At 42.6% G+C, this 14,583-nt stretch overlaps 1 protein-coding gene across 2 annotated transcripts in view; it reads left to right on the forward strand.

Moving 5' to 3' along the window:
• The first annotated feature begins 1,576 nt into the window (after window positions 1-1,576).
• Piga (phosphatidylinositol glycan anchor biosynthesis class A) overlaps window positions 1,577-14,583 on the forward strand; it is a 14,557-nt gene continuing 1,550 nt past the window's right edge. Inside the window, exons 1-7 of one of the 2 annotated variants that reach the window (XM_029534363.1) lie at window positions 1,607-1,637; window positions 2,039-2,234; window positions 4,379-5,158; window positions 10,141-10,273; window positions 10,729-10,861; window positions 11,002-11,208; window positions 13,820-14,583. The exon at window positions 13,820-14,583 is cut by the window's right edge and continues 1,550 nt beyond it. In XM_029534363.1, the coding sequence (XP_029390223.1) occupies window positions 4,441-5,158; window positions 10,141-10,273; window positions 10,729-10,861; window positions 11,002-11,208; window positions 13,820-14,086 (1,458 nt within the window). In that variant the 5' untranslated portion in view covers window positions 1,607-1,637; window positions 2,039-2,234; window positions 4,379-4,440 and the 3' untranslated portion in view covers window positions 14,087-14,583. Of the gene's footprint in view, window positions 1,638-2,038; window positions 2,235-4,378; window positions 5,159-10,140; window positions 10,274-10,728; window positions 10,862-11,001; window positions 11,209-13,819 lie in introns of both variants that reach the window. The other variant, XM_021187969.2, reaches the window with a different exon arrangement.

A 14,583-nucleotide genomic window follows, 5' to 3' on the forward strand; every position in this document is an offset into this window, starting at 1 on the left:
AAGGTGCTGGCTACTTTATTTGACATCTTTTCTTTTTAGGCTGTTTGATAGTCCAACTGGCATTGGCTGCCTTAATACCTTATCATCAGTACATCTAGCATATCAATATTTTAGTCAAATTCTAGAGGCTTCCAAGAATGTTCTCTAAAGCAGTGGTTCTTAACCTTCCTAATGCCTATTAACACAGTTCCTCACGGTGTGATGACCCCAACCATAAAATTTTTTTCTTTGCTACTTCATGTAATTTTGCTACTGCTATGAATCGTAATGTAAATACCTCCTATATAGGATACCTCAAAGGGGCCGAGACACACAGGTTGAGAGTCTTTGCTCTGAAGTCTTTGCTTTGAAGTCATTCAGGCAGAATACTACAATTCAAATCTACTACAACTTTTTTGTTTTGTTTTGTTTTGTTTTGTTTTGTTTTTCGAGACAGGGTTTCTCTGTGTAGCCCTGGTTGCTCTGGAACATACTCTGTAGATCAGGCTGGCCTCGAACTCAGAAATCTGCCTGCCTCTGCCTCCCGAGTGCTGGGAGTAAAAGGTGTGCGCCACCACTGCCCGGCACAACTTTTTCTTTTCTTTTTTTTCTTTCTTCCTTTTATTTATTTATTTATTTATTTATTTATTTTAAGTTTTAGAAAATACCCTTAACTTTAGCACAAGCTTCAAGCGGATGCCAGTCATGGTGATGGTGCTGTTGCTTAGAAAACAATTTCTTCTAGAAAATGCAGGAATGGTCATGCTGGGGAAACTGCAGGTACCAACTGTAAAGGGCAGGTGACTATTACAACAGTCGCAGAGATTCTGTCTTCTTGGCCAAGAACAATCTGGCTCCAGACCGCAAGACAGTTTTGGCTGAGGACTGCAACAGCTTGAGCGGGAGCATTTCAGGTTATACCTAAGATTCCCTGGTACACCCCCACACCCCCGCACGCACACACACACCCCGGACTAGAGTTGTAAGACAAAATACAAACTCTGAACTTTTAAAAGGAAAGTCCTCAATCTTTGGGACACGCACAGATATGTAGATCTAAGATTCAAAGTTCATAGTTTAGTTTTGGCTTGCTGTGATTTTTCTTTATTTGTGTACTTTTATGCATTGCATTTAGCAATCCTGCCAGAATAACAAGAATCAACGTAGTTGGTTTGGCCGTGGTACCATACTGACTAGAAAACGCCCTGACCTTGATTTCCCCGCCCCCTACCCCCGCCCTTCCTCTTATCTCCGCCCTCTCCGAATTCCCGCTCCTCCCCCCCCCCCCCCCCCCCCCCCCCCCCCCCCCCCCCCCCCCCGCCCCGGCCGGTCTCTCTCTAACCGGAAGGAGGCGGGGAGAGAGCGGGCTTCCTGAAAAGAGATGCAGTAACTAGGCAACCAGGGCACTTACGCCCGGGACCTTCCGCAGCTCTTAGGAGACGTGCTCCTGCGCTCGCTGACGCTACAATCCCGCGCTAGAGACTTGGGCACGACTGGGCGTCTCTCTTCTACGTAATTCAGAACCTCTGTGCGATTGGCTATCATGGGGGCGCGGCGCTCAGGTCGCGGACGCTTCTGATTGGTCCCTTAGGGCAGCGGGGCGGGATTCTGTTAACAGCCGCGGGAGGTCCGGACAGTGGCGGCCATGGGACTCGAGGGTAAGTACGCGTCTTGGCTGTCCTTTCTAACGTTCTCGGTCCCTTCTGGATGGGGTTGTGCCGTTCTCACAGGACCGTGGCAGGCTGTGGAGGAGGTGAAGCCTACTCTGTCTGAGGCCCGGAAGTCGGGTCCGTGGGTCTCCTTAATCAAATGGGGCTGAGGGTGCCTTGAGGGTTGGAGCTGGCTCCTAGGCTGAGTTTAGTAGAGCGAGTGACTGGAATCTTAGGACGTTATTCCGACTCCCTTTGGGTCTGGCCGGATCTTACCTCATCCTGGGGTGCTGGCTGATCGACCCGGGCTGACCCTCTTTGGCTCTAGTACACCGGAGCTGCCTCTCAGGGAGTCATGCGGGTGCACTGCCTCGGGACTGGATTAAAGTACACTTCTCTTGATTTCTCAGCCCTGTCCGAGCCCCCTCTAAGGATCCTCGGGAGCTTCTACTCATAAGGGCACGATTGAGAATTTTGAGGACTTCTTGACTTTGTCAATTACGTGGCTTGGGCAGGGAAGTTGTACAGATCGCTTAGCATGTATGGCTCGAGAGAGAATTGACCAGATTTTTACAGCCTCTCTTCACTTATAGAAGCCAAGATTCAGTGAGTATTTTCACATACTTTCATTTGGTTCGTTATTTCTGTTCTCCTTATCATTCACTTCTTAAAACGAAATAGGACTAAGGGACCAGGTTTAGATGACACATGACAGTAGCACAGCATTAGCCACTTGAGGCTTTGCTTTCTCCTTTTGCAAACTTCATATTTTCTTGCCTTCATTATTTATTTACTTATTGGTTGTAGATTTGATCTTCCCTCCTCTTTTTTTTCAGTTTATGTGTCTGGGTGCCCCCGTGTAGCCGAGTCTTACCTGCCCTAGAACCCTCAAGTTTCTGTCTCCCAAGCACGTGCTCTTTCCTGCCTGCCTCCTCCCTCTGAATTTCTGAGACTATTTTAAATGTAGATGAATTTGTGGGAGAAAATGGACACATAGTTGCAGGTGAGAGCTGAAACTCAAAGAGTTTAGGATAGGAATTCTCCATTGAGTTCTTTGTAGGCTTGTAGATCTCAACTAAGGTGGGTTTTTGCCAGCTCCCTAAAGCTGTGACATCAAAAGTCTAAGCAGCTATAGAACAGAGTATTGAATGAGCACTTCATATCAGCATCGCTTTAGGGAACTCCTAAAGGGAACATTTCCTAGCTTTAGAGGTAGGAAAGAGCCCACATGTAAAGCCTGTGTCCCCTTCCGTTTCCTTTCAGAGTCTACACTGAAAGGGCACCCATAGGGAAAGGCTTCCATAATTAAAAGAAGGGTTCTGAAAAGAGAAGGGAGCCATTTGAGTATAATTATCCTTGAATAAGGAAGGAGAAACCGGATTGTCTGCAGCATGAGCTCCAGGGAACACTTGAAGAGGGTGTTCTTAAAAAGAAAGTTCTAGTTCCAGGTACATTTTAAAGGAAACCACACAGCTAATACCAGCAGAACCTTATGGGATGTACTGGGTCACTAGCTAAGCTGTGCAGCCTTAATCAGTACATTTTCTGCGAAGATCCAGATGGTAAATATTTTAGGCTCTGTGGGTCATCTGATTTCTTTCAAAGCCACAGAAGTAGCCTTTCACATAAGTGAATGGGCAAGCCAGGTTCCTGTAAAAATTTGTTCGTAAAAATAGACAATGTGCCAGTATACTTAAATTCATATCCTAGCCTGTTTTAGTATCCTTTTCTGCCTCACAACCCAGAGCAAAAGGCAGTGCTATAAAACAACAGCCTTTTTGCTATTTTTCATGATTCTGGAATCTGCTAGACTTAGCTAGAGGTACTTTTATGAGTCTTTTCAGGGGTTGCTGTAGAAGGCTGCATTTAGCTAGTGGTCTGGCTAGAAAGTGGGTGCAGGTAAGAATGTAGAGGTGGCTGGGTCCCTATCTCTCTCCATGTAGCTTGTAAGACCTTTTCCTCTCATTGTCTCCCCCATGTCCTTCTAGCCCAGTAGCTGCATGATTTATGTGCTAACTCCAGAAGTAAAAGCCATTGAACCTTTCATAGGCTGAGGTCCAAGATTTGCATGTCCTGTGGCTTGCATGGTCCAAATGCAAGGGAGATTCCTAGGTGCGGTGCTGCACACCTGTAGTCCCAGCCCTCAGGAGACAGAGGCTGGGAGTGCTGAGTTCAAGGTCGGCATGAGCTATAAGCTAAAACTTTGCTTAAAAAGTATGTGGGAAAGTATGGTCACTAATAGCCTGGCACATTGTGTTGTTCTAACTTCTTTAAGCTTTAGGCTTTACATTTACACTATATAATTGATACCTTATATAGGTCTGTCAACTAGACTATGGTCACATATAGAAAACTCTTAGTCTGTGTAGTGTTGGATATATAGTGATTTATATAGGTAAGAAAGCTTAATAAGCTGATAAAAGTGATAAGAGAAGCAGGGGGAATCGATGTTTAATTATTTGAAAGAATTGGTTTTGTAGCAAACCATTATGTACTGTGACACAACGTTTAAAGTGTACCAGTTTCCCAGCATCAGTTAACACATTGCAGAATATCAGTTTTTTTGTCCTCTGGCATCACCATGCTAAGCAAGTAAATGTTCTCAAATGCATACATTTATAGTGTGCTCTGCTTTCATTTCTAAGTGAAAAGCTTTAAAAATATGCCTTAACATTAAAACTATTTCTAACAGGATTTGAGATATGAAGGGAGACTCGTTTTTGAGCTGATGTTCTGCTTTTCTTTTTCAGGTGACAGAAGACACATTTCTTAACTGGCTTGCTCTGAGAACTGATGCTTGAACCACCTCAGTATGGCCAATAGAAGAGGAGGTGGGCAAGGCCAGCCTCCTTCAGTGTCGCCTTCCCCGGGTAGCTCTGGAAACCTTTCCGACAATAGGACCTGCACCCATAATATATGCATGGTGTCAGACTTTTTCTACCCAAACATGGGAGGTGTGGAAAGCCACATTTACCAGCTCTCTCAGTGTCTCATTGAGAGGGGGCACAAGGTCATAACTGTCACCCATGCTTATGGAAATCGAAAGGGCATCCGTTACCTCACCAATGGCCTCAAAGTTTACTATTTGCCTCTGAGAGTCATGTACAACCAATCTACAGCCACGACTCTCTTTCACAGTCTGCCATTGCTCAGGTACATATTTGTTCGGGAGAGAATTACGATAATCCATTCCCACAGTTCTTTCTCTGCCATGGCCCATGATGCTCTCTTCCACGCCAAGACAATGGGGCTTCAGACAGTCTTCACAGACCATTCCCTTTTTGGATTTGCTGATGTCAGCTCGGTGCTTACAAACAAGCTTCTAACTGTGTCTCTTTGTGACACAAACCACATCATTTGTGTCTCTTACACTAGTAAGGAGAACACTGTACTCAGAGCAGCACTGAATCCTGAAATAGTGTCCGTCATTCCTAACGCTGTAGATCCTACTGACTTCACTCCAGACCCATTTAGGAGGCATGATAGTGTAATAACTGTTGTTGTTGTCAGCAGACTTGTTTACAGAAAAGGTAATGACATAGTAGCTCTATTTGCATTGACAGCTTTTTTTTTAATTTCTTGTCAGAAACTGTTTAATACTTGTATGTGATGATTACTTGTCTTTTCATTCTGTATGGTGGCTTTATAATGAGGGGTAACACTTGCAAGGGAAGGTCAGCTAATCAGTTTATACATCTAAGAAGAGAAATGGATAGAGTGGCTATAAATGCTGTCCAACCTTTGATGTTGTAATGGTTCCCGTACAAAAGAAAAGCATTGACCAGATGTCCTCCAATCAGATCTTTGTAAAAAACTAAGAGCTGGCTGTGCAGGTAAGAATGTGCTGTGTGGCCTTTTCTTTTCTTTTTTTAATTTTTTTGAGACAGGGTTTCTCTGTATAGCCCTGGCTGTCCTGGAACTCACTTTGTAGACCAGGCTGGCTTCGAACTCAGAAATCTGCCAGCCTCTGCCTCCCAAGTGCTGGGATTAAAGGCGTGTACCACCATACCTGGCTGGCCTTTTCTTTTTAGATTGCAGAAGTAATGGCTTTCTTATTGCAGGTGTTTGCAAAGCTCACCTACCACATCTGTGACGATTTCACTCAGAGATGGCCCTAATGACTATTTTCATGCATTGTCTTTCGTGCACCTGTACAAGATGTTCAGAATCAGTTGGCCTTTTGGGGCCCATGGCTATCCTGTGGCATGCTGGTTTTATCCACTCTTATGCAAGGCACTGATATCAGCAGTCAAGTGACAAAAGAAAGGAATAGGTGGCCCAGAGTCAAAACCTGGCTTATCGCCGATCCAGGACAGGTTACTCAATAGCTCTGTGTCCGTTTTTTATTTGTTTAGGTCAGAAGAGGAACCTTGTGAAGGTTCAGAGACAGCTTTTTTTTTTTTTTAAGGTTTTTCAAGACAGGGTTTCTCTGTATAGCCCTGGCTGTCCTGGAACTCACTTTGTAGACCAGGCTGGCCTCGAACTCAGAAATCCACTTGCCTCTGCCTCCCAAGTGCTGGGATTAAAGGCATACGCCATCACGCCCGGCTCCAGAGACAGCTCTTAAAACCATCTTTCTTGGTTCCACTCCACCCCAGTCTGTCTTTATCTCTCAGGAGTATTTTGTAATTCATTGCTGGCTTTCGAGTTTCTGTGGTCCTAACAGTCTCCACTGTAACATTTATGTTTATTACACATTTGAAACAACCTGTTTATTAACATAGAAATGGTCTCCCCGATGCTAGTTGAAAAACTGCCCAATAATCAGAAATATCATGTGCAGTTGGGGGCAGTAACAAATACTACCTACCCCCTTAACTATTTGACTTTTAAACATTTGAGTACATGCTGAATTGTAGAGAGCTTGGTTGAGAGCTCTAGAACTTGAGGGTTAACTCACTGACTCTGCCTGTGTCCTATTGCACGGTTGCCACTCTGGGTTTCCTTTAAAGGGGTGAGAGTTGGGTTTCCTTTAAAGGGGTGAGAGTTGGGTTTCCTTTAAAGGGGTGAGAGTGGGGCTAAAGGGTTGGAAACAATGTGCTGGATTTGTAATTTGCTTTCAGTTTTACTCCAGTTTAGATCAACTCTCATCTGACAGGGAATTTTTTTTTCCCCTGACATTCATTTATTGGCTTTTCAAGCTATTTAGCTTTCATAGAAACTTGTCAGCTTATGTACTGTTTAATTAAATTATTCAATACAGTCATAAGGAAAATGGGCATTCATTGAATTTGTGCAGAAATGCCAACAGGCTATGCTGTGACATGTGGCACCATGTATATTCAGGAGTAGGCAGTGGCCAGTGGAGGTGGAGGTTATAAGTAAATAAGTGGAGTTGGTTAGAAAATTTGAACTCAGTTACATTTTCTGGGGTGAAGGAAATCATGTCTTTGCATTTAATCAAGATGATATGAATGGAATTCTGTATTCTAAACCACTACTGGGATATTGGTGATGTATTTATTATAGCCTTAAAATTTTGCCCAACTTATTTTTTAGTTAAATAGCTTTCGTTGGTGAGATAAATGAGAAAGAATGATGGTGTGTGTGACTGAAGATTAGCGCATTTACTCATACAGAGGGTAAACATGCTCCTTATCTTATGTGTTTTAACTGTCAGAGCTAGCGTCAAAGTTATAGCCTTTCCTTTTCTTCTTTTGCCTGCCTGCCCTTCTTTATCTCTCTCTTTCTCTTTCCCTTTCCCCACTTCCCCTCCCTCCTCCCCCTCCCCCTCCCTCCCCCCCGACCCACTTTCTCAAGACAGGGTTTCTCTGTGTAGCCCTGGCTGTCTTGGAACTCATTCTGTAGACCAGGCTGGCCTTGAACTTAAAAAGCTCTGCCTGCCTCCTCTGCCTCTGCCTCCCGAGTACTGGGATTAAAGGCATGTGCCACCACTGCCTAGCCCTTTCTTGTTTTCAGTTCAATAACTCAACAGATAATCTAATGAACCTTCTCCCTAGTTCAGGGGCCCTGCAAAATGTAACACGAGGACGAATGGCCACATCTGTGGCCCAAAATGTGACTAGTTATATTAATGGTCTATTCCTTTTCAATAGGGTAATTCCCTTGGGAGATGTTCAGTGGACCAGATTGCAAGGCCCATTGACGTAGATTAAGAGGATAAAGCTATGTTCTCCTTGCCCAGCTTTTGTGGAGAAAAGTCTGGCTTCTGGGTCTTCTTCCTTCCATGTAGTTGGGACTTCCCACCGTTCTCTGTGGGTGCAGGCACACCCAGATACTTGCTGTAGTGGTAATGACAACTTAACATTTGTATTCTGCAGTTGCTAAAGCCTGTGCATGGTACAGTACCTCCTTTGTCCCAACAACTGTAGGGTAGATGTTACCTGCATGTAACAGACAAAGAAACAGTCTCAGAGAGGGTAAGTAACTCGCCCAAGCTTACACAGTAAGTAGCAGATCACAGACAAGAGTTCGGCTCCTGAGTTAAGGTCTCCCTGTGTCCCTACCTGCAGTCTAGCCATTGGTGTCCTAGAACAGAGCTGAACATTCTGTAGAACATGGCGAGGGTTGTGCGAAGTTAATTTGATTCAGAGGTGGTTTTTTCTCTGATTTATGTGAATGTGATTGGCAGTCGTTTTGCCTGTCGTGTGTTAGTCTTTTTAGATTCTTAACTCAGTAAGCTTGTCGGTTTTGTGTTTTACAGTGAGGAGAGAAAACCTGCTGTATTACTAGAATATATAATAACGCAATGACTGGTTTCATTTTGTATAAGGTTTTTGTCAGGATTAAATGACCTAGTGCATTTGAAGTAGATTGTAAATGAACTAAGAGTTCAGTAAATATAGCTATGATAGCTGCTTCATTTTTTTTTTTTGCTATGAAGAATGGACACTTGATGGTTTCCTTTAAAGGAAGAAAAAATGTAGGGATCTAAGTATTAAATGGCACTAAGCCATGTCCTGGTTATCCAGCCAATGGCAAGCCTTCGTCATTCAGAAAACATGTCTGAATATATTTTTGGTGTACATAATCATTTTGAAAATCCATTAGTGACTGCACAAACTGGCAAAATTCTGAGCAGCTTCCAGAGACATAGGCCACTTTAGAGCTCACAATAGCCAAAGCTAAGTTTCTTATTAAGGAAAGAATCATCGGAAGAAATGATCTTGGTACGCTTTATCTTGTCAGAAGCTTAGAGCAGAAAATGTTCCAGAAGAAATCATCTCCACAGAACAGGGTAGTTTTGTCTGTATGCTCAATATCTCAATGTAAAGAATAAAGCAAATTCCTTTATCTGGAGCTTGGGTAGAATTTATGAAATGTACTTCTTTGGATCCCTAGTGGTCACTTGAAAGACCCAGGGGATGGTCACCCTGAGAGCACAGACTGAGGCTCAAGAGGGTGAAATAGCAAAGTGTTTGCTGCCTAGTGTGCTTGGGCAGTGGCCTAAAAACCACAGCCAGCTCCCAACTGTTCCTTGTAGCTAGATTAAGAACATTGAATGCAAAGCTCTAGGGATTTGTCATTATCCACACTTTCCACGCAAAATGAAAGAAGATGTAGGTGTGTGATCTATAAAAAAGAAAAGAAAATCCAGATGAACCTATATTCTCCCACCATGCCTTATAATTGGTTTGCCTATGGTGAGGAAGATTGATGGGGGAAAACTGAAGTTTGTGTTCATATGCAAATGTACATGTGTGTTTTTTTTTTTAATGGAATAAACCCAGCTTGGTAGATTATTTCATGTTTACTTTTGAGTGTATGGTTTGCAATTGTTGATGAACTAAATTCCCCAATAGTGTCAGTACTGCTGTGGCTTTGCATAGCTACTCCTTAAACCAGCAGGGTTTGACTTACTCTATTACTTTAAGTCCCCTGAGGTTATACTTGCATGATGTATGAAAACCATTTTCTTAAAAAAAAAAAAAAAAGCAAGATATAGCCTTAGGTCTATGGACTATAATGACCTTACAGTTAAGGCCCTGGCACCTTTATTTACTGGTATTCATTGTGAAATTCTCTGTATGAACTGCCTTCTGAACAAAATGAAGGCAGTAGTTAGATTGTGGCTTAGCCCTTTCCTGTTGGAGGAAGTGGAATCATAGACCTGCTGGTTTTTATAGCTGGAGACCTTGGACCTTAGGTATACATGTCTCTGCAGTTACTAGGCCATAATGAGAGGGTGTGGTGGTTTTAAAAGCTACAAAAAGCTGCGATGAGACCTAGATTTCTAATCAGCTGTGCACTTTAGAGAAGCCGTGTTAATTAAATAGCACTTTTCCACGTAGGCTGTATGAACAAGTGAATGGCTTAAAGGCTGCAAAGTTGAAACAGGATTGTTCATGATTTGGGTATGTGGCAGTAGCAGTGCATGTCAGGACCTGTGTCTCCACGTGTTGTACTTGGGAACCGATGGCAATTAGTAAATGATTTTCTGCTTATGGCTAGTGATAGTTGATAGCTAAAACTAGTGGATTCTCCGAGACTCTGATGGGTAGTTTTCAATGTTAACTATGAATATTTCTAATACTCAATCTTATAATTTCAGGGACTGATTTGCTTAGTGGTATAATACCTGAACTCTGTCAGAAATACCAAGAATTACATTTTCTAATTGGAGGAGAGGGACCAAAGAGAATCATTTTGGAAGAAGTACGGGAAAGATACCAACTACATGACAGGTATTCATGGCTTCCAAGTAATTGTGGGTGTAAAAATGGCAGCTGTTTGCTTCCAACTTAGGTGTGTGCCTGCTTCAGTTTGTAAGAGGCATACAAATAGAAGGCATATTTTTGTGAGCTTTTATCAAATAGGAAAGCTCACAGAATATATAACTGTTGTCCATTTATTGAAAAACCCTGTCATAAAACAAAACAAAACAAATTAATGTAATAATCATTAAGCACAAACTAGTTTTGGAAAGGTTGAAATTGCATCATATGAGCTGTGACACAACCGGTTCCTAAAGTTGTGTCTCTTACACCGGTGTCTGGCCATATCTAAGCTTTTGAGGTGGACAATGTTAGTTCCAGTAAGAGTGATACAAATAACAGACTTGGCTTAGAAATTAAATTTCTTTCATGGCATGACTTTTTTTTTTTACCTCCTCCTTCTTTCTCTCTTATTGCAAAATTAGGGTGCAGCTTTTGGGAGCTTTAGAACACAAGGATGTTAGAAATGTCTTAGTTCAAGGACACATTTTTCTTAACACCTCCCTCACTGAAGCATTCTGCATGGCCATCGTGGAAGCTGCCAGTTGTGGTTTGCAGGTAAAACACTTTAAGGGCTTTTCTTGTGGGGTTCTGTGTTTGTCATCCACGCCAAACTAATACATTTTTTAGCTTCGTCTTCTGCTTTTCCTGAGAAACGAGTTCGGCAGCTCACTTGTGCTCTCTCCGGTTTTCTTAAGGTCGTCAGCACAAAGGTTGGTGGGATTCCCGAAGTCCTTCCGGAAAGTCTTATTATTCTCTGCGAGCCTTCAGTGAAATCTTTGTGTGAAGGTCTGGAAAAAGCCATTTTCCAAGTGAAGTCGGGGACATTGCCAGCTCCAGAAAATATCCACAATGTAGTAAAGACTTTCTACACCTGGCGGAACGTGGCAGAGCGAACTGAAAAGGTAAGTCACATGCCAGGAAGAAACCTGTCCAGATTCCTCGATGCTTTGTGCGCGCACATTTGCTTTGTACTGCAGGCAAACTTGCCCTTTGCATTTTGGTGTAAGTGGCTGAGTCCTTCCAAATGAACATAATTATTTATGCAGCAGGTTGGATGCATATGCTTGACTAATTTTTGACATAAATTTCTGCCCCTGGACTCTGAAGATAGTAATGACACAGACTAGTCTCATTAAACTCTTTCTAAAGAAATTGCAAAGGTTTCTAGAATTGGTAGCACTTAGAAGCAGAAATAAAATCATTGTGTTGGGGCTATTTAGAGTTAATTCTACAGCACATGGGATCTCTTAGCGAATGGTGGGTGATTGCAGTGCCTTCTGAAGTTGTGAATGTTGAATGAAGAATGCTTCCTGAAACTCTAGTAGCCCTTTTCCTGATGATTAATATTCTGCCAGAAAAGATTTTCATAACTTTAGGTTGATTGACACTATATTAGAGTTCAAAATATATGTGAAAATAAGAACAAATAGTCACTGGTAAGAAAGCAGCTACAGGGAATTTCCAAGAACACATACAGGCTTGATGGACCTCCTAGAGAGGAAGCTTGTGGGAACTGCTTCTTGACTTGGCCTCAGGGAACATTTATTCTACTCCGTTTCATCTATTTGGTCCCCCTGGTGTCTACCTCTTGTCCTCATGTTACCACATGCCACGCTGAAGGAAATAACTCATTTTTTTAGTGTGTGGAAATCCCATACCACATAGACAGCAGGAGCAGAGCATGGAGGGCTCGTAGTTTAGACTTGGGTTTTGTGTTATTGGTGTTAAATATGGTGGAGCAGTGGGTTTCCAGCCTGGAGAAAATTTCTTGGTTTGAGATGCAAGTTCTTTTATGTGCAATCTCCTTCTAAAACAGGACAATAGGATGTATGCTTCATTAATGTGGGAGGTATTGGAAGCAGACATAGTTTTGACTGAAGATATATATCAACTTATGAAAATAGCTACCTTTTTTTTTCTAGAAGTTGGGCTGAGTACCAGTTGCCTGTGGGGGAACATATCAGAATCACATGGCTAGCCTCTTCAGACTACATTCTCCATCCTTGTGTCCCCTTAACCTCCGCAGCCACTCCTTAAATTCTGACTTCTCCCTCGTGGAACAGAAATGCAGTTTGGATTATGGTTGGCAGGAATATTTGGCCAGACAGGTTTTTTTGGTGATCTTGGACTCCGCCCTGATTTACAGTTATAGCTCTGTAAATTGTGTTTTGACTTTGTCATCTTATAAACCTCCAAAGACTGAGCTGTTGGGAAGCAGTTTATCAGTCAGTGTTAAAGGAGCTAATTAGCATTTTTGTAATAATATTTTTTCTTGTAGTTATGCTTTGAGATAATAGTAAAGCATGTTACATGTTTTATAATCTCTGCTAATCCATAGTTCACATTTGAAAAAAAGAAAGGAAGGAAAAGAATGTAACCAGGCATGATGATTTGCACTGGGAAGACTAAGGCAGGGAGATGGCCAAGAGTTCCAGGCCCAACTGGTCTGTACAGTGACTTCCAGGCTAGTTCTCTGCTGCCCTATCTCAGAAGGCCAGACAAGCAGAAAAGAAGTAAATCCTCATTTCCAATAGCCATGTTCCCTCCGTAGTGGTAAATGATTTATTCCTTAAGATAATAAATTAGTTGAGCTCAAGTAAAGATGGACAACCAGGTTATTTTGTCTTTTAACTCAAGGGCATTTTGATCCTTTTCAACTCCTTCTAGTTTGACTGGGATACTTAGAAAAGTAAATAGGAAAATTGTGATCTCAGCACTCTGGAGGCGGGTGACCAAATACAACTGAAGGCCATCCTCAGCTATGAGGTCAAAAAAAGTGCTAAGAGTTGCTGCTATAAGCATATGCGTTTTTTTCCCCGTTACAATCTACCAGCCTCAGCGTTAGCATCGTTCTGATTAAACTGTTTGTACTTAAAGTGTCATTAGGGTTGAAGAACTAGATCAACATACACAGTGCTTTTTAGAGGGTGCTGACCTCCCCTCCCCCAGAAGAGTTCACACTGATCGTGACTTTCTCGAATTTACAAGGAGACAGTTTTGCATGTGTAATGTTTCCAGGATGTGGGATCCATGGGGTTGCACAAAGCTAGGCACCAACTCCTTGTTCTTAGCACACTACACTTTGTCTTCCCCTACTCTGCTGCTCAGCATCTGCTCTGTCTTCTTCCTGCTTCTCTATAGTGTCACCATCCATAAGCAGTCCAGTGTGGTGACTGTGTATGCTGTCTGCTAGGCATTTATGAGAGCTTTCTCCACCCAGTCAAGGCATTAGCCCAACTTAGCAATGTGCCTACTGAAAAAGCTTTCTGACCTTAGAGGACTTTGGTTTTCCAGTAGTCAGGTGACTATCACCTGTTCTATGGGTCACTCATTGTTCAGCCCAGAATTAAGTCAATGGTAAGCATTGTTCTAAATAACAGCAAACATGGGTGATTTGTCTCTACCCATGTTTGCCAGTTGCTCCCGGTCAGTGTGGGTCACGGGTCACCCTTTGTTACAGGCATGTGGTGGCTTGGAGTGCTCGCTTGCTCATTGTCACCTTCTCTATTACAGGTGTATGAGCGAGTGTCGAAGGAAACTGTTTTGCCAATGCACAAGAGATTGGACAGGCTCATCTCGCACTGTGGTCCCGTGACTGGCTACATGTTTGCTTTGCTGGCTGTGCTCAGTCATCTCTTCCTCATTTTCCTGCAGTGGATGACTCCAGACTCTATCATTGATGTTGCAATAGATGCTACTGGGCCAAGGAGAGCCTGGACTCATCAATGGCCTCGTGATAAGAAAAGAGATGAGAATGATAAGATATCCCAAAGCAGGTAGAAGCAAGCCCAAGTTAACAAGTCCTATTAGATACTTGCAATAGTCCTGTTAGCATTTGAAAGGAATTTCGCTCATTTGTTTTTGGGCTTCAGAGTTGGATTTGTAAATTATGCTACCTCTGTATGGTTCACTTTTGTTTTTGAAAAAAGATAAACACTTATGCAATTCCTGAGTGTGGGAACTTCTTGCACTTCTTTAAACTTTAGGGGATAATGGTTTAGCCACTCAGGTAGGACATTTTTCAGATTACTGAGATCCCCCTAAGCAGAGATGTTTTAACATTATATTTTGGGAGCCTTGGGTGCTGAAAGGCCAAATGTTTCTGGATCGTTTTTGGCCAATTTTTCACATTATACCATTAATCCACATTCACCAGATGTTTACACGCTTTCTTTAGGGAGGTACAACAGTTATGTGAACTGTTTTAAGGCAAGGTCATGTGTCCTTCTCTGGACATCATTGAAGTCGTGTTCCTAGACACTTACTGGGTCCACTCA

The sequence above is a fragment of the Mus pahari genome, chromosome X, assembly GCF_900095145.1.
Source record: "Mus pahari chromosome X, PAHARI_EIJ_v1.1, whole genome shotgun sequence".
In the NCBI taxonomy this organism is placed as follows: domain Eukaryota; kingdom Metazoa; phylum Chordata; class Mammalia; order Rodentia; family Muridae; genus Mus; species Mus pahari.